The sequence below is a fragment of the Sarcophilus harrisii genome, chromosome 6 (assembly GCF_902635505.1).
Source record: "Sarcophilus harrisii chromosome 6, mSarHar1.11, whole genome shotgun sequence".
Classification (NCBI taxonomy): domain Eukaryota; kingdom Metazoa; phylum Chordata; class Mammalia; order Dasyuromorphia; family Dasyuridae; genus Sarcophilus; species Sarcophilus harrisii.
Genome location: NC_045431.1, coordinates 30,813,137 through 30,832,205, shown reverse-complemented (window position 1 = coordinate 30,832,205; position 19,069 = coordinate 30,813,137). Strand labels below are relative to the sequence as shown.

The 19,069-nt window shown below is 35.2% G+C and overlaps 1 protein-coding gene across 1 annotated transcript in view; it reads right to left on the bottom strand.

The window, feature by feature from the left end:
* GRXCR1 (glutaredoxin and cysteine rich domain containing 1) overlaps positions 1 to 6,848 on the bottom strand; it is a 104,804-nt gene extending 97,956 nt beyond the window's left edge. Inside the window, exon 1 of the mRNA XM_003773290.2 lies at positions 6,459 to 6,848. Coding sequence (XP_003773338.1) covers positions 6,459 to 6,845 — 387 coding nt within the window. The 5' untranslated portion in view covers positions 6,846 to 6,848. The remainder of the gene's footprint in view (positions 1 to 6,458) is intronic.
* Between the last annotated feature and the right edge of the window lie 12,221 nt (positions 6,849 to 19,069).

The following is a 19,069-nucleotide window of genomic DNA, read 5'->3' as shown; positions in this document are numbered from 1 at the left end:
TACAAGAAATTATTAATCCAGTGAAAATAGAGAAGCATGAAAAGACATCCATGAACTGATGCAAAATACTGTGTGACCTATATATAATCACAATGCATAAGGAACAACCACCACAACATAATCAAAACTGGACATCCAGAATTATAAAGAACAAATTTAGTCCCAAGGAGATATAAGGAGACATCTTGCCCCAGTTCTTTGCAAATGTTTGAGTACATTCCTGGACATGGAATATTGTATCAGAAGGGTTTTAAATGCAGTCTTTTGGTTTTGCTTATTTTTTTCTTCTACCTTCTTTTTTTAAAAATTATTTGTTAAATGATAGGAGTGGTTAATGTAGCAGTCCATAATTTTTTTTTTATTTAATAGCCTTTTATTTACAGGATATATGCATGGGTAACTTTACAGCACTAACAATTGCCAAACCTCTTGTTCCAATTTTTCACCTCTTGCCCCCCCCACCCCCTCCCCTAGATGGCAGGATGACCAGTAGATGTTAAATATATTAAAATATAAATTAGATACACAATAATTATACATGACCAAAATGTTATTTTGCTGTAGAAAAAGAATCAGACTCTGAAATATTGTACAATTAGCTTGTGAAGGAAATCAAAAATGCAGGTGTGCATAAATATAAGGATTGGGAATTCAATGTAATGGTTTTTAGTCATCTCCCAGAGTTCTTTTTCTGGGCATAGATGGTTCAGTTTATTACTGCTCCATTAGAAATGATTTGGTTGATCTCGTTGCTGAGGATGGCCTGGTCCATCAGAACTGGTCATCATATAGTATTGTTGTTGAAGTATATGATGATCTCCTGGTCCTGCTCATTTCACTCAGCATCAGTTCGTGTAAGTCTCTCCAGGCCTTTCTGAAATTATCCTGTTGGTCATTTCTTACAGAACAGTAATATTCCATAATTTTCATATACCACAATTTATTCAACCATTCTCCAACTGATGGGCATCCATTCAGTTTCCAGTTTTTAGCCACTACAAAAAGGGCTGCCACAAACATTCGTGCACATACAGGTCCTTTTCCCTTCTTTATAATCTCTTTGGGATATAATCCCAGTAGTAACAAGCAGTCCATAATTTTTAAAAAATAGTTTAATTGCTGGATTTCAATAGAATTGCTTGTTTGTAATTCTATGTATTTAAAAACATTATTACATGGAGTCCATATGTTTCTCCAGATTCCCAAAAAATAAATGTGACAGGAAAGTTTAAGAAGCCCTATTCCAAGAAATGACTCTCTTGGAAAGAGAAGGAAGGGATCCATAAGGAAATCTAGGTGCTTCAAAAGATCAATAAAAATCTTATTTTTAAAAATATTAGAAAATATCAAAGAGTATTTTATTTTGCTTAAGAGAATAATTTGCTAAAAAAAATTTTAATTATAAAAAGGATAATCTCCTTTATATCAGATGTGACAAACTCTACCAAGCATAGCCTAAACTGAATTAAAATTTAAGCAGGAAATAGTTACCTAATAAATAAAAATACAGTACAATATTAAAAAAAGAGAGAGAGAGAATAATTTGCTGACTTATCTCTTGCTTACCTTTCTTCTGAACTTATCCTTTTTCTACTGTGAACTTTTTAGATAGCCATGAGTGAACTAATTGTAGAAAACCTGATGTGGAAGTAGCCTAGACTAGAAAAATTAAAATTAGATAGATGTCAACTTTATTACCTAAGTGAAATAAAAGGTCTATGGGTGGTTTTCTCATATTTATGAAAATCTCTAACCAAGCCAATTGTGATGATGAATGAGTTCTAAGGTTTAAAAATCCTCAATGGATATGATTTCATTTTTTCATTGCAATAACCCAGAGAGATAGGTGATATTATTTACTCACATTTTACAATTGAGGAAAATGAGACGAACGGCTCAAGTGATTTGCCTAGACTCCCATAACTAGTTAGTGTCTAATGACAGATGTAAATTCAGATCCTCATGATTCTTAGTCCAGTGATCTCTCCACTGCATCATGATTCCTCCATATATATATACATTCAACCTACAAACTAGTGAAGCTTTTAAACCTTAGGTACTGCAAGCATCTTTTATTCCTTACTTACATTGGATGATATGAAATAGCTACAAAGTTAGAAGGGTCATTTTCAAAGCCAGGTAGCCCTGGAGAATCCTTGCCCTTCTTTTATTGGAGGATAAATAGAATGGAAGAAGAAAAGAAGGCATTGTTTTCTTCTTCCCATGGAAAAAAAATGCCAGCAAATTGCTATATTAATAATGCCATCCTAACCTAAGTAATTCCAATTCTCAAATAAATGTTGCTTGCAAAATTCTCCTAAACTTAAAATATTCAGAGGGCCACTTCTTCTATTTGATGTTTTAAAAAAAGAAAAAAATTTCCCCTCAAATGCTATGACTCAATTTTAAGCTACTTGGTGTTTATAGAGCTTTTGTATCCATTCCAAATATACCATTTCAAATGAAACCCCAGAAATTTTGCTAGATTAAGCCATGAGACCACAACAATGTTTGTGAAGACCTGCTGTTACATTGCTTTTTAAAGTTTTTTTGGGAAAAAACAGGTGCTAATTTACTAATTAGAGATAAGCCAGAAGCTGCCACTAAAAATAAATAATCAGAGCCTGAAGTCATTCTTGCAAAATTATTGCATTTGTTCAGGTTTCAGAGCTTAGCATTACTCATTCAAATGACAAATGCTAGCAATGGAGTCAGATTGTCATGAATTTAAAATGCTAGTGGATCAGAGAATAGCTCATCAATTTGACTGGAAACAAGTACTTCTCATCAGGAGGAGATGCAACCCGCCCTAACTCTTCCTAAACTGGAAAATGAATAGTCAAAAAACTCAAAGGACTAGAAGGAGTCCGGATTCATGGCCAGAGCCATTCCTCACAGCATCCAAGGTCTTCCACATTTGTCTTCCATTTACCTTTGCAGAATCATCTCATGCTATACCCTTTCGTATACTTTGTAATCCAAGCAAACTGAATGACAAACTCAATGCTTTGATCCCTTTTTCTCATGCTTTTGCTTAAACCATGTCCCATGACTGGGATAGACCTTCTCCCAAGTTCTCCTCAGCTCTTTATCCAACTGTCAAAGTCTCTACTTCAAGTCAAGTCAACTTCAAGTCAAGGACCAACTCAGATATCATCATCTTCCAGGAAATCTTCGTTGACCCTTCTTTTTCATGAGAAAAAACATTGCTTCTTTCTCAAATTCTAAAGTTTCTAATAGTTTATTATCAAAACCTCTCCTTTGCCCTCCACACTCTTCTACCTTCCTTTAGAATTATGTATAAGTCTTACCCATTCTATAGACTAAAAACTTCATTAAAATGATATCTATGTTGTCTCTTTATATTACCAGTATCTGATCCCTGACATATAAGGTACTTAATAAAAAATTTGTTAAAAGTTTACTTAAATTATAAGCATGTCTGCAAAATCAAGCATACTAGGGCCATAGATAAAAGAAACCTATATACATCATTTCAGTTGTGTAATAATCTGGATCCATTGATACTCTCATCAGACTTAATCTTAAAGATTCTGATTAATTCATCATGGTACAAGTTAATATTCCTTTGACAGATTTTGTATTCCTTAAAAGTGTTGAGTGAAGAATGCTTAAAATAGAGAATTTCAATGAAGAATCCATGTTTGGAGACCCAAGGATTTGAAAGAGAAAATACAAGTGGTAGAAAAATGGAAAGAAAGCAAAATAATTTACAAAGTGATTAAAAGATGATGCTACTATTTAGGATTTATTTTTTCTAAGTTCCACATCTCATGTTTCTGTAATCATTATTCTAGAGAAAGAAGAAGAGATAGTTGCAAATGGGCTTGGTAAATACTTCAGTGTCTCTTCATAAAATTAAAGATGCAAAAACTTTTCAAGCTGTCACTTTGGTCTCTGGAATAGCCTTTTCAATAGCAGTTATGCATTAATAAGTTGCTAATCATATTGTTTTAATAATATAGAATATTTTAACAATAAAGTTACAGTATTTGTGTTCTAAACATTATTTCACTTGATTCTCACAACAACCCTGAGAGAGAAATATTATGATTCTTCCTGTTTTATAGAGGAGAAAACTGAAGCTGAGGGATTAATTAGTTTACCCCAAAAAACACAGCATATAATCTCTGAGGTTTAAAGGGGGGGAAATGAAAATAGAAAGATAAATTTAGGGCTGTAGATAAAGACGTAAAAATTAAGTGGTTCTCCCCCTCCTGTTCCCTATATCATCCAAGAAACTACATCTAACTTGCTAGTCCTTGAATTTCATCTTTTGTTTGTCCTCACAAGGTCTAAGAATGCTTCATCTAATTTTTGAAATGTTTTCATAAGGATATATCAAACTAAGAAAAGGAAAATATCTTATAAATCACTCTTCCTCAGGTACAAAACTGATGAATGGTCTTAAAGTTCCTTACAAGTCTCTGCTAACAATTGTAGTTATTCTTCTAAGACAAAAACAAAAAAATAAGGGAATAAGATTGTAAGAAAATTATATCTTACTTTATTTTGTTCTTAAAGTCTAAATGAACATTATGTGAAGGCAGAAAATATGTAGGGAAATAGTTTATCTTAATCAAAGATTAAAATCCCAATTTTAAGACTTCATAAATTCCCATTTGTAAATTAGTATCATTTACAGAATGAGGTTGTACTAAAAAGGGACGCAATTTTTCCTTTATAGGTTTTACATACCTAAAAATAGTATAAGTACTTAAATTTAGCCAATAGATAATGAATAAAAAGTTTCAAAAATACAAGACAAAAATTACATATGGTAAAAGAGTGTAACACCTCCCTCTCAATGTAACTCCAGTGGGAGGAGAGAAAAAAATCCATATTGAATTTCCTAAATTTATCTATAATGCAAGTAAAAACTAGAAATCATCATCATTCAGGAATGTTGTAGAACTAACTTCTGTATTGAATAAGAGGCTGAACTATATGACATGGAAGGGCACATGATATATAAAGTATGTAAATTAAATTCTATTTAAATTTGAGGGAAATAGTTTCTTGTCTCCTACAAATAGGACACATTATTTTCCCATCTCTAATTCTTCTAAGCCTAATAAAACTTGGGATCTTAGATTTAGAGATAGAAAGCACATCAGTAACCATCTAGTTCAGTATTTGGTTTTTTTTTTCTAGAAAGGGAAACTGAGAACCAAATAGATTAAATGCTTTGCCAAAAGTCACATCATATAGATGATAAGTGCAGAGCCAAATTTTGAATCCAAATCCTTTAACTTTAGCTAGAATAGTCTTTTTACTGCACTATATGAGTTCCCAGGTCTTCATATATAATCATGCCTAAAGTTATTCTGTTTTTCAATATTCACTCAGAGAAGAAAATACTTTTATGATTTTTATAAGAAAAAACATCTTAGAAAAAATATTCAAATACATTTTGCTGAAACCCCCCCCCTTAATACCACCCACTCACAGCACACACAATTGGGGGTCCTGGTGAGACATATAAATTTTTCCAAAAAATCATTTTCTAAAGTGTTAGGAACCAGAGAAAATGGAATTATAATGAATATCAGATTACCACCTTAGTGAGAATGATCAAGACTTCCTTTTCTGAAGTAATGACTTGTATTTTCACCAGCAAACCTTTTATCGAAATAATCCTAACCAAACGAAGGCTCTTTTCCATTTATAAAATGTCCCTTGACATTAAATCATTTTGAACAGAGAATAATCAAGAGATCTGAAAGCTTTTGCATAATACATTCTTATGCTAATATTTAAAATCTCTCATATGTTAGAGAACCTTTTATTTACTGTGAAACTAGTTCTGAGACTGTACCTTCCCACAGGAATAACCTTTTTCAAGTCTTACTCTTGAATTCTTAGAAGTTATATTGATGGATTTTGGGGACCCAAACTGTAATCCTCTTAAGATTGAAATAGAAGAGATGTCACTTTCAACCAAAATATCTTCATAAGACTGTATATAATTTCTTTGGGCCCAATCATTAGCATTTATGATATTTCTATACCTAGAGAAGGGGGTGATCACCAAGCTGCCAGAGCAGCACTAGCAGACCAGAGAATTGGAACGGAGCCCTTTTCTCGCCTAGGGTTCTGACTCTAGCTGAAAATGAATACTTCTGACATGTCTTGTTCCTAGGCTGGGGGAAAACATTATCCAGTTTAGTCAGCACACCCTGGGGAATCCCAGCACTCAAGAGATTTCACAGGAAATTTGTCTTTGAGAAATAGGTCTAATTTACCAAGTGCAGTGACCCTGTCCTCAACTTGGCTGGCTGGGGAGACAGTATCTTAGCTGCTCAAGTGTGCCCTGTGAATCATGAAGTATGTAAGAGAAGTCATGAATAAGAGAGTTTCAATTTAGAGCAGAGGGGAGCAAGTCCAGATGGCAAGCTCAGAGCCAGCTCGTGGGAAAGGAAAGCTCTATTACTTACCTGTAGCACTTTGGTGAGGTTGTTAAAAAGGGCTTGGCCAGCACTAACTTTGTATTTGATGCCTCTGACTGTACCATTTTTGCTTAAAATGTTGACTCGTCTGGTACCAAACCCCTTTTCAGTGGTTGCCCTTGCCAACACAAGCAAGTTGTCTTGGTCATTTTCATGTTCATCCCCCTCCGATCCTAAATGGCCATTGTGCTGCCCTTCCTCGCTTGGTCTGCTGCAGTGATCACAGCTGCTGGCCCACTCAGAATCCAGGGAGTCCGAAGGGGCTCCATCCTCATACACCTCCTTCAGGACTCGCCCACTGTAGGACGAAGCGATACGAAATCGGACTTTCCTCTGCTGCCTGTCCCCTCCAGACTTCATCTCACTCCTAAACATGGTCCCATCTGCCCGAGGTTACATCCCTCTGGTTCCAGTGGTGTTCCACCTGCCAGCGTGTCACGCTTACGACAAGATCCGGGCTTGTTTCAAGGGATGGAAGATCACGTATGGAGTCATCCTGTCAAGGAATGGACAGCGCCTCTCAGCAATGAATAATAAATGCAAGTGTGTGTGCTATGGTTACCTTTAAGCTAAACCCTGCAAAGTGATCCCAGCCATGAAATATTGAAGGGGAAGGCTTGGGCCCTCACAGTGCACACCTGACTAAGAGGACCGGCAGGGAAACAGAAAATAAGTGTAAGAAAGGAAAGTGAATGTAGGAGGTTTGGGGCAAGTCCTGGGAGAAGGAGCTTCTCTCTCAATGTCCTAGAGGGGCCAGAGAGAAGATACTGATTCAGAATGTAGGAGATGTGGCAAGAATCATGTTCTCCATACTACATAATGTAATTTGTCAAAACAAAGTGTTTTTTTCTTTTCCACACTCCTTTTCCAGAATAAAACCTAATTTATAGAATAATCATATCATAAAGTAAAATCATGTAAATTCATTCTCTTAAACTACTATTAATGCAAATGTGTTGTTTTCTTATGAGCGTGTCTTCTTGTTAGTGTAAGCAGAATTCCCAGAAGATAGCATCATGTTCAATCCCAGTAACTAGAGGAATATTCCTTTGGGGGAAAAAATCTTCGCATTCATTAGATTATGCAGAATACTTTTCCTGTTGATGCTATACCAGACCACAAATTGGGGAACACAGTCTCCTCTGACTAAGCACACAGCTTTGGGACACACATGGAGCTATGACAAAGGAAAGGCAACTCCAACTAAGCTGCCCAAAGGGACCACAGATCTCACATTCAGATTGCCTACCCTACCAACTCGTGCATCATCATGTTCTTTAAGCATAGCCTCTTTCCAGGGATGTTAGGATGTAACTCTTCTTAGTCATATTAGAACTAGTCCCTCATTACTTTCTAGCTATCAAGAATGTGAGTGTGGGATAGAGAATTAGGGGCAATAACATTTATCTTCCCCAATTAGTCTTTCCTGGAACAACAGGACTAAGCAAAAAAAAAAAAAAAAAAAGGCATAGGAATGAGCTGTGTAATCATGTTCTGTTATTAATTTGCACTAGAACTCCCTTATTATTCAGAATTCCATCTTTGCTCTAAAAGGAAGCTGCCCTCTCAATGGCACTCACATCTGAGAAAGAGGCTGGCAGGCTGAAGGGACAATTTTGCCCCCAACAATCAAGAAAATTGAACAGCAAACTATGGAGACTGCAGCAAGAGAGAAGGCAGTTACAGATGCCCCAACTTGCCTGGGAGAACAAAGGGCACATAAAACTTCGATTGTCCCTCTCGCTCTCTTTTGTCTTTCCTCTTTCTTCCATCTCTTCCCAGTGAAAAAGCTGGAGGTTGCAACTCTATGGCTTCTCTTCAGGCATTTTTCTAATCTCCTCAAGAACCTTTACTCTCCATTCATTTTCACATATTTGCAACCAGGATTTTCAGTGGCTTCATGTCACGATTTGATTAGACCCAGGAAAAAAATGACCTAATTCTGTCATTTGAGCATAGAAAACCTGGCATCTGGACTCTGAGGTTCAAATATTGTCTCTGTCTGGGAAACTTTTTTTTTCTGAATCTCAAAATCCTCAGCTGTAAAGTGGGGACAATAATACTTATACATCTTTCTTCACAGGGTAGTTTTCATGTCAAGATGTAATTTTGTTCTATTCAGGTTCACAGATAACTTAAAACTACTTGTCAATCTTATGGTGATCCATAAATCCTAAACTAAGAACCCCTGCTTTAACAGACTGTCAGGTCTTTAAAAGATAAGGTCCTAAACATTTTAGGAATCATTACCCATAGAACATAACTCTCACTCATAGAACAACACCTCACACCTTGTAGGCATTGAATCAATGTTTGTTGAATTGAATTGAATTCATGGAGGGGCACCTCAATGAACCATAAAGGTTCTGAGGAAATTTGGTAACTGTCTTTCTCTTGCTTTCTGTGTCATCAGAACTTCAGGGAACCTTTGCAGAAGATCTTACTTCTATCTCCCCCTACTCTGAATCTGTGTCCAAAGGTTAGATGTTAGCTCATCAGGAAACGAGTCTGAAGACCAAAATATATTGAACCCTTTCCCCTTGAGACACTTAGTACTCTAAAAAGAAGAGAAAGGAATGGGGATGAATGAATCTAGCCCGATAAAAAATCAGCATGAAAAAATATTTTTAAAAATGAGCAATAAAATAAATAGTTGTACAATCTAAGTAAATGATAGTATAGAATCTGGAGAAATTCATGGTGGTCTGAAAAAATTTAACACCATGCATTTAATATCATGGAAAATTATAGATTTAATTTAATATCATAAATTTAGAGCTAGAAGTATCTTAGGGTTCCTCAAGTCCATCCCTCTCATTTCACAGATGAGAAAAATGAAGCTGAGAAAGGTTTGATAATTTGCTCATAATTATACAAATATTAAATGTCAAAATTTGAACTTGAATCTTCCTGATTTCAAGCCCAGAAATCAATACATCTACTGTTGGAGAAGCAACAATGCACTATCATGTTACCAAAAATTCTCAATTCCACTGGAGACATAATGAAGAGAAAGAAGCCCATGGTGAAAAGTGTCCAAATCCATTATCTCTGATCCTTTGCCTCTTAAGTTCCATAATCTTCTACCAGCCCTAAGTCTACCAGCCTTTCTGTGCTTTTGAGCTATTTTGATAAGAGCCTCTTTGAAATAATGGATGCTATATAAAATTTGTGAGATTTTTAAGTAATTTAATTTGATAGTGCTTCCAACCTTGATAGTTTTTCAGTCATTCCCAGAACCTGCTTTCTACCTAATTCTCTTTCTGGGTTGAGCTCTCTCTACTCACCATCACTGAGGTAGTCCTCTGTGCCCCAGACAATACTGAACCCCCATGCAGTCACTCTGAAATTTTCCTATACTACTCTGTCTAATCAGACAAGTAAGATATTTTCTCACAAGGACCCAAAATTTCTTCCCTGATTTTCATAATCTCCTTCATTACCCATAAAACTAATTCCTTCATTCTTCTTCTAATGGTTTTCTTGGCTCCAGACTACACTAACCTGCTTCTCCTTGACCCCTTCAGTTGGCCAGAAATTACCAATTTATCCCACTTCCAGATGCTTTAGAGGATCAGAATCTTCTTCAAAAAATGGGTAATGCATCTACCAATACATCTTACACCAATGCATCTACATTTGCTAGTAATCTGGAAGACTTAGTTCAAAATAAAGCATTTTATGATAAATAAATATAACAAAATAACAACAGAACAGGGCTCGCATAAGCCATGAGCCCAGACTCTTAATGAATGTCTATATACCTCATTTCACAGCAAATTATGCTTTATGAATTAAGTCTAATTTATTAATAAGTATATACTCTTTAGGAAAAGTAAATCCATGCATTTGAACAAATCAATGAATATTTAATAAGAGCTTATTATATGCCAGTCACTGTGCCACAGTTATAAAGAAAATTGAAAAAAAAAAAAACATTCCCTGTATTCAAGGAACTCTGATGATGGAGACAGCATAGAAACAAGTTCATACAAACAAGATATAGATAGAATAAATTGTTGGTGATTTCGGAAGAAAGGCACTAGGATTAAGGTGGAGAGACTTCTTGCAGATGGTAGAATATTACATTAGCAATTCTCAGCTTGGAAAGCCAGAAGGCAGAGAAGAAAAAGGAGATGACATTCCAGATTTGAAGTACAGTCAGAGAAAAGTCAGAAGATGGAGTGACTACAACTAAAAAACGCTAGAAAAAGAACAAATTAAAAGCTCCCTAATAAATACCAAATTGGAAATTCTGAAACTCAAAGGAGAGGTTAATAAAATAGAAACTAAGAAAAAAGAAGATAGAGTGTCTTGAGCGAAGAATAGCAAGGAGACCATTGTCACTTATTTGTAGTGATGTGGAAAAGAACAAAGTCTAAAACAATTGGTTTCAAAAGGCAAGAATCATATAGAACATAGAAAGATAAAACTTTTCTAGGACTTGTAGTTGAGGACTGACACATAAATAATGCATGACTAAGGTACATAGGAAAAGCAATTCAAATCTCCAACATTGCAAAGCTGAAGTCAGGATGGTGTTCTTTTACACCTGCTTCCTGCCTAGTGAGGATCATAGGTGATTTCTACCAAGCCTTTCCTCTCAGCTGCATTTCTACTGATCCCTAGTGTGCATTATTTCTCTATTCTATCAAGTCTTCAGCAATTCTCTTATTTTATGGTTGCCTGACTGCGTGTCCAATGGGAAGCTATAGTTAAAAAGCAAGAATCTTATGTGGGATGTAGAAAAACGTAATGTGTTCAGGGATCAGGAAAATATGCATGACCAAGGCACACAAGGAAGAACAAGTCTCTTCCCCAAAGAAAAGGCTATGGCTCTATCAAACAACTCTTAGTCACCTCTATTAGGGAGGGCTGTAGTTAAAAAAGATTCTCTTCTCTTGTGTCTCAGATACCTTCAAGGTCATTTGCTACAGTCTTCCAAGTTACTTCTATCTCTATTAGTAGAAAGCGTCTCTGAAATTCTTTTTCTCTTTTCTCCACTGGCATTTTCATCCAAATGCCATAAAGATTTCTTCAGTTATGTCACCCAACAGTGGTTATGAAGCTCTTCCTCCCACCAGAGTTATGGTAGAAAATATGGAGTTCCAGCCTAAAAGCAGATCTACCTCTTGAACTCGTCCATTTGATTCTTCTCTACACTGATCTCTGATTATTTGACTTGACTTCTCCTAAGGGTCTTAATTTGATTGTTTAAATTATAACACAAATCTGTATTAGATCTTAGATGATTTTATCATACCCCTTTAATTAGATAAATCTTCCCATGTCTATATCTTGTAAAAAAGGTGGAGGTAATTTCACTTATAATGTATGAAGAAACTATTATAACCACCCTTGGTGCCCCAAACTACTCTGTTACGTAAAAATAGTAACATTTTCCTAGCTTAGGAAAGCTGAAAATGATGGTGGCTTCAACTTCTCCTTGAAGTTGGAAAAAAAAGACTATTTTATTCCAAATCAGTATTGAAAAATTGGAGCTAAAAACAAATTCTCCTTTCCCATTCATTGGCCAAGAAAAGAGAACTGACATGATCTGAGTCCAGTAAATAATAAGTCTTTCATGGTTCAGATTATCAATACTGTCTCCTACCTTTAGGTTCTCATTTGTGCTTTATCCTTCAGATGTCTCTAGTAAAGAAAGAAACCTGTTGTGGTTCAGTCATTTCAGTCATGTCCTACTCTTCATGATGTAATTTGAAGTTTTCTTGGCAAAGATCCTTTGACATTTTCTTCCCTTAAAAAAAAAAATATATATATATATATAATACATATATATAAATACATAAAATGTGTGTTTATGTGTATTGGACGTGGGAGTACTGTGATTTCATCTTTATAAGAAATTCCATCAATGTAAAAACAGGGAAGACAACAGTGATTTGTAATCTTAGTTGATTGGGGAACTGACAAATTAAAGTCCATCAATTAAGACATTCAGGAAAAGTCAAGTCATTAGACAGATGAGAAATTGAGGCAAATAGAATTAAATGCCTTGCCCTGAGTCACACACCTAATAAGTGTCTGAGGTTAAGTTTGATGAGTCTTCCTGACTCCAGACTCCAGATGATAAAGTGGATCACACTTTAGGACCCCGCTGTGACTTCAAACACAATCTATGGCTGAAAAACAATTAAAACGGTTGAGATCCATGTGCTAGAGCATCTTCAAACCCAGCTGAGCTTCTCTTCTAACAACAGACAGATGTCAAGTGCCAACGGAGGGTATCTCAGGACCACCAGTTCCCAATCCTGCCCCCAGGAGGGTGGGCTGGCAGACACCAGGGTCCCACCCATGCCACAGTGGGGAACTGGGGAGGGAATTACCAGCAGGAAAAGGAGAAAGGCACTGGGTCTACAGACAAAGAACCCAGGTTCAAGTCCCACCTTAGACACTCCCTCTGTCTCTGACACTGACCTTGAGCAAGTCTCTTAAGCTCCAGTGCAATCAGTTCCCTCCTCTATAAAATAAAAGGCTTGGATTAGTTGGTCCCTAAGATCCTCTCCATGCTAGCTCTATGGTTCTCTGACCTCCAACAGACTATAGGAAATACTACATTCACCAAGGGAACAGGTGGATCCTTCTATTACATTTCAAGTTTCCTTTTGTGCCAAAGAATCCATCAGGAGAAATGGGAATTTCCTTCCCCATAAACTAGAAAGTCCATGAAGATAGGGACTGAATCTCCTTTATACTAAAAAAGACATGACCCCGTTGGGCAGCCAGGCGATGGTCCTATGCTTAGTAATGATAATCATGATAGTTACAAGGCTACAACACTCAAGGCTCTTTCTTCACCTCTAACCACTAAGTAAATTTAGACAATTGCAGGGAACACACAGAGAAGAACAAAAACAAAATGATTAGAGAGGTGGGTACATCATGTGAGAGGAAAGATGAAAATAGCTAAGTCTAGTCTGACTAAGGAATGACTAAGTGAAAACATGATTACAGTCTGCAAATATTTTTAAAGAGTAGATTTCAAAGAAAGAGCTGTAGACTAAGACTCAAAATGCTCAAATAACACTTTGAGTTGCAAAATGAAATCATAGAAAAATCATGTTTCAAGGAAAATTCTTTCAGATTTTGTATATATGTGTAAATATATGTATATATATGAGGTGGGAGTACTATAATTTCATCTTTATAAGAAAATCCATCAATGTAAAAAGGGGAAGACAACAGTTATTTGTAGTCTTAGTTGATTGGACATCTGACAAGTTAAATTACTTGTTCATATTCGCACAGATAATATGTGATAGAAACAAGATTTGAATCCTATGTGTTACCAATTTAACTGGTCCCTTGTTACGCTGAAAACTAACCATCAGTAAATGCAAAGAAATGTATGCTGGAAATTCATTTTACATTATCTAAAAGACAAATTTCTTATGTTAACAGTGGTTTACTAGTTCTGTTTCCTATTGATCTATAGGATTATTATATGCTTATTTTCAGGTTTAAATGAATTCTTTTCTGCAATTCTATATGTGGCATTCTACTTTAATTCATGTATAAATACAAGAAGTATATTTTAGCTTCTTTAATGTTCAAGGCACTGTGAAAGATAAAATCAAGTACAAAAGAAGTATAAAATATAGTCCTAGACTACAAGAATTTATAATCAAGTTGGGGAGAAAAGTAATTACATTAAGAAGACAATATACATTAACACCATATGAACGATACAAACTAAAAGTACACTAGCAATGAGATTCCTTTTTTGTTCCTATAGTAATAAGTCCAATTGTCCTGACCTATGTCTTGTCACTGGACCCAGAGGACTCTGGAGGACAAAATGAGACTGGTCACTTTGCACGGCCTCTTTCACTTAAATCCAATTCACTTGTAAGTCAAGACATCCTCCTTCTGATGTCATTGATCCTCATCCAGAAGGACAAACAATAAGAACAATAATCCTATTTCTCCTCAAGTTCAGCTCTGTGATCTCAACTATGGTTCCCTTATAATCTGCCTTGTTCATTGTTGTTCCAGTCTTCAAAATTTGATAGATTATATTATGTGTTAAAATATATGACGTTTAATGTCATATATTATGTATTTGGGAGTTGTCTTCAATAGTAATAAGGAAGTTCTGAAGAGGAATGAGTGGATAGTGATGGAAATAATGAGTTTTGGTTTGAACAGGAGTTTGAGGTGGATAGGTTGGGAGTTCAGGAGTTGGACAGCGGATAGAGTACTAGACCTCCATTCAGAAAGAATAATCTGGAGTTCAAATCTGGCCTCAGGCACTTACTTAGTAGCTGTGTGACTCTTGGCAAGTCATTCTACCTTGTTTGCCTCAGTTCCTCCATTGTAAAATGAGCTAGAGAAGGAAATAGCCAATCACTCCAGCATCTTGGCTAAGAAAACCCCAAATGGGATCACTGTGACTCAGACACAAATGAACAGCAATAACAACAATTCAGGGATGGAGTTCAGAAGAGAGACTAGAGCCAGCTATGGAGGTATAGAAAAAAAATCTGCATTGAGATAATTAAGCCCATGTGAGCAAATGGTATCAAGTGAGTGAGAACAGAGAGAAAAGAACAGAAGGTCCAAGAGAGAAGCTTGGGAAACATCTACAATTAGTGAGTATGTCATAAAAGAACCAAAAAAAGAGACTGTTTTACATTCTAAACTCCTAGAGGGTATAGATTTTACCATAAACTACACAGCATATTACTATGCAGCCACATGAACACTTAAGAAATATTACATAGCTATGAATTCAAAGATGAGAAACACTGACTCTAATTTCCAAAAGAATCAAAGAAAATAAATCTTCCTGCAAGACCTTAGGTTGGCTATTTTGTTTTGTAATTAGGTAATCTTTCCATTTAGCAGTTTAATTCTTTTTTTTCCATGACATACATAATATTGAATGATCAATATTATTTTATTGATAAAAGCATATCTAATGAGGAATAAATGCTGTGCTACAACTAATCATGAAACAAGCATAAGTCAAATGAATTTAGCTGAGTTTTGGCATTTTAAGTAATAGTGACAAAAACTTAATGAAACCATTCATAGTAAATGTGTGTCACATGTCCCTCCTATTACTACTTTCTGAATATCACCTCCACCCTCTTATTTTTTATCTCAAACACTAAAAATCGATCAGTACAAGTGAATTAGCAGCTTCATTCCAGTGTTTGGCAATGCAATTGTCTTTTTTTCTAACAACACTTGTCATCAGTGTAAGAATAAACTATTAATTACTTCCCAAATGTTGTTCCTAAGGCGTCCAACCTAATGGACAGAAAACATATTAGGATTTTTTAACAATATTGTTGGGGGAGGGTTAAAAAATAATGATATCAATTCCAAGAAAAAGAATAGAAATAGCCTGTGAAACTTCAGGGTCCACAGAACATTCAATCTTTATTTAATGCAAATTTAGTAAATATGTATTAAGTTCTTGTCATATATAAGGCAACATGAAAATATACAGCAACATAGCTCCTTTTATTTGAATTCATTATTTAATTATTCATGACAATTCCAGATTTCTTTTTTTAATTAATTAATTTATTTATTTACAAAGCATAGGCATGGGTAATTTTTCGAACAATGTACCTTGCAAAATCTTTTGTTCCAAATTATGCCCTCCTTCCCCCCCACTCCCTCCTGTAGATGGTAGGTAGTCCAATACATATTAAATATATTGAAATTGAAATACATGTTAAATCACATAAATATATATATATATACACATACTTATACAGTTATCTTGCTGCACAAGAAAAATTAGATCAAGAAGGAAGGAAAAGAAAAATTGAGAAAGAAAAAACGGAAGCAAATAACAATAGAGAATGAGAATACTGTGTTGTGTTCCACACTCTGTTCCCACAGTTCTCTCTCTGGGTGTTCATCACTGAACAAATGAAACTGGTTTGAATACTCTCATTGTTGAAGACAGCCATATCCATCAGAAGACAATTCTAGATTTCAAGAGAGAATTTCTTAAGGGGAAAAGAAAAGAATTAGAGAAAATTTAAAAAGACAGACTTGCAAATGTTGTCTCTGACAAAGGGACTATTCTTGGGTTAAGCAACTAGAGAAAACATTAAAAAGTTTCTTTTTATTAGTTCCCTATTCAATTGAATTTTATTGAAGGCAAAAAATGCTAGAGTAAGTTGTACTGATTACCCTTATTATGCCTTGTGGGAAAGCTAATTCCAACAGTTTGAAGATGATCCAGAAGAGTGTACCAGAGGCCTTGTGAAGTTACTCCAGTTTCAGTGATCTCTAGACATCAGGCCCAATCATTGATAGTTTGTTCTCCGAGGATTTTTCTTCATATATCCCAGGAACAGTGAAATTTTTGAGGATTTTTGTCATCCAAAGATATGTCTGAAATACACACCTTATCAAGAAGGAGGCATTCGGTTACTGCATATCCAAGTTAAAACTTTAAGTTGAACAAAAAAACATCAAGGACCATTCCAAATTTGGATGGATTGAAAAAACTCATGATTTCTAAAGAGAATACTTAGGGGAACACAATTTCCATCTTCTAGTATTTGAAAAGCTATCATTTGCAACAAATATTAATTAATTCTGCTTGACTCCAACAGATAGAACTAAGATAAATGATTAAATATAAAAGAGACAGCATTTAACTCATAGTTGAACTCATGCTCAAATAGAATGTGCTGATGTTTAGGATTCATCATTACTTTTAAGCTTTAAATCAGATTAGATTATCGATTATTGGAAAAGTTATAGGAAGTAGAGTCAAGATGTCTCGGAGGAAGTAGTAATTTGACATTCCCTCTCCATCTCTCTGACAAAGATCCAGAAAATGCACAGGCGGAATTCTGATTGAGAAAGCCAAGAACGGAAAGCGAGTCATTTTTCCAGGGCTGGATGAGCCAGAGATGAAAAGGGAGGTTTATAAACCAGGAACATTCTACCCAAGAGCTGAGGGAAAGGGGAGATGGGACACCAGGGCAAGTACCAAGACAGAAAGAGATCTCAAGAGATCGCAAAACAAGTATTGGGTCTAGGAACAGGTACCATCCAGGTCCAGAGCAGAGGTTGGACAAAAACATTTGTGAAAGCTGACTCTAACTATCTAACAAACAAGGTACAAGTTCTAGGAAGCAAATGGTTATTGTGAAGAAAACAGTTCCTTCAAAAAGAAAATTTGGCAAATGAAAACAAATGATGTCAAAAGACATGAAGAAACAAAATTAAAAGATTGAAAAAGGTAGAAAATATGAAGGATTTTATTTTTTTTAAATCTGCCCTAGAAAAACAGATTGAGGAGAAATAAGTTAATGATCATCATGCTACCTGAAAGCCCTGAACAACAAAAAAGAGCCTAAACATCATATTACAAGAAATAAAAGAAAACTATCTTAGAACTAGGGGGAAAAGTAGAAATTGAGAATCCACTGGTCATATCCTGAAAGAAACCCCAACTTAAAAGTTCCCAGGAATATTATAGCCAAAATTAAAAGCTCTCCAGTGAAGGAAAAAAAATACCACAAGTAGTCACTTCCCACTTCTAATACTATGGTTAAATGAATATTGTTATTGACTTTAGAAAGAATAATATAAACCGTGGTATATGATTAAGATGGAATATTATTGTTCTCATGGGAAATGATGAGCAAGATGCTCTCAGAAAAACCGGGAAAGTCCTCCATTAACTCAGGTAAAATGACATGTACTGTGTACAAAGTAATAGCATTGTTGTGGGAAATGACTGCTCTTCTGAGTAATACAATGATCCATGGCTACTTGGAAGGATTTTTGATGAAAAAATGCTGTCCATACATAGAGAAAGATCTGATTGTATCTAAATTGAGATTGAAGCATTCTATTTTTTAATTTTATTTTTCTTGTGAGTTTTTTTGGGGAAGGGAATCTTATGATTTCTTTCACAACATGACTTTTATGGAAATGTTTGGCTAACTTTACATGTACCTTCTTAATCAAGAGTGAGGTGAGTGGAAGGGAGAAAATCTGCAACTCAAAGTTTTAAAGACAAATGTAAAAAATTGTTTTTCATGTAACTGAAGAAAATAAAAATATTAATAAGAAAGGATCATATTATTCAACTTCCCTGTGACTTAATTCATTCTTATTGGCTTAGCAAGCCAAACTACACATAGTCCCATCATAATTCAACAATATGTTTTGTCTCCCCCTTTTAGAGTATAAATTTCTTGATGGTAACTACTGCTTCAATTTTATATTTGTATCTCTAGCATTTAACAAAATGTTTGATATATAGTAAGATCTAATCAAATGTTTTTTCATTCATTCATTTCATTCCCATTCTGACAATCTGACAAGTTTCCCAAAGTGTTACACTACTTCTTCTCCATTGACAAGCCCACAACATCTTCCAACTAACTACTGTTTGAAAGAGATGAACTTCCTCTGTCTCTCTGCTTTCTCCTTGATTTATTATGGAATATTAGACACCCAGAGATGGGGCACAGAGTGAAAATGGATTGGAAAACACTAATCTAAATAAAGGAAGCTAATTATGTCTCCAAGATGATTGGACAAGTCTGCCTTCTCAATAACTGCCAATAAATTGATACTGAAAGTCAAGT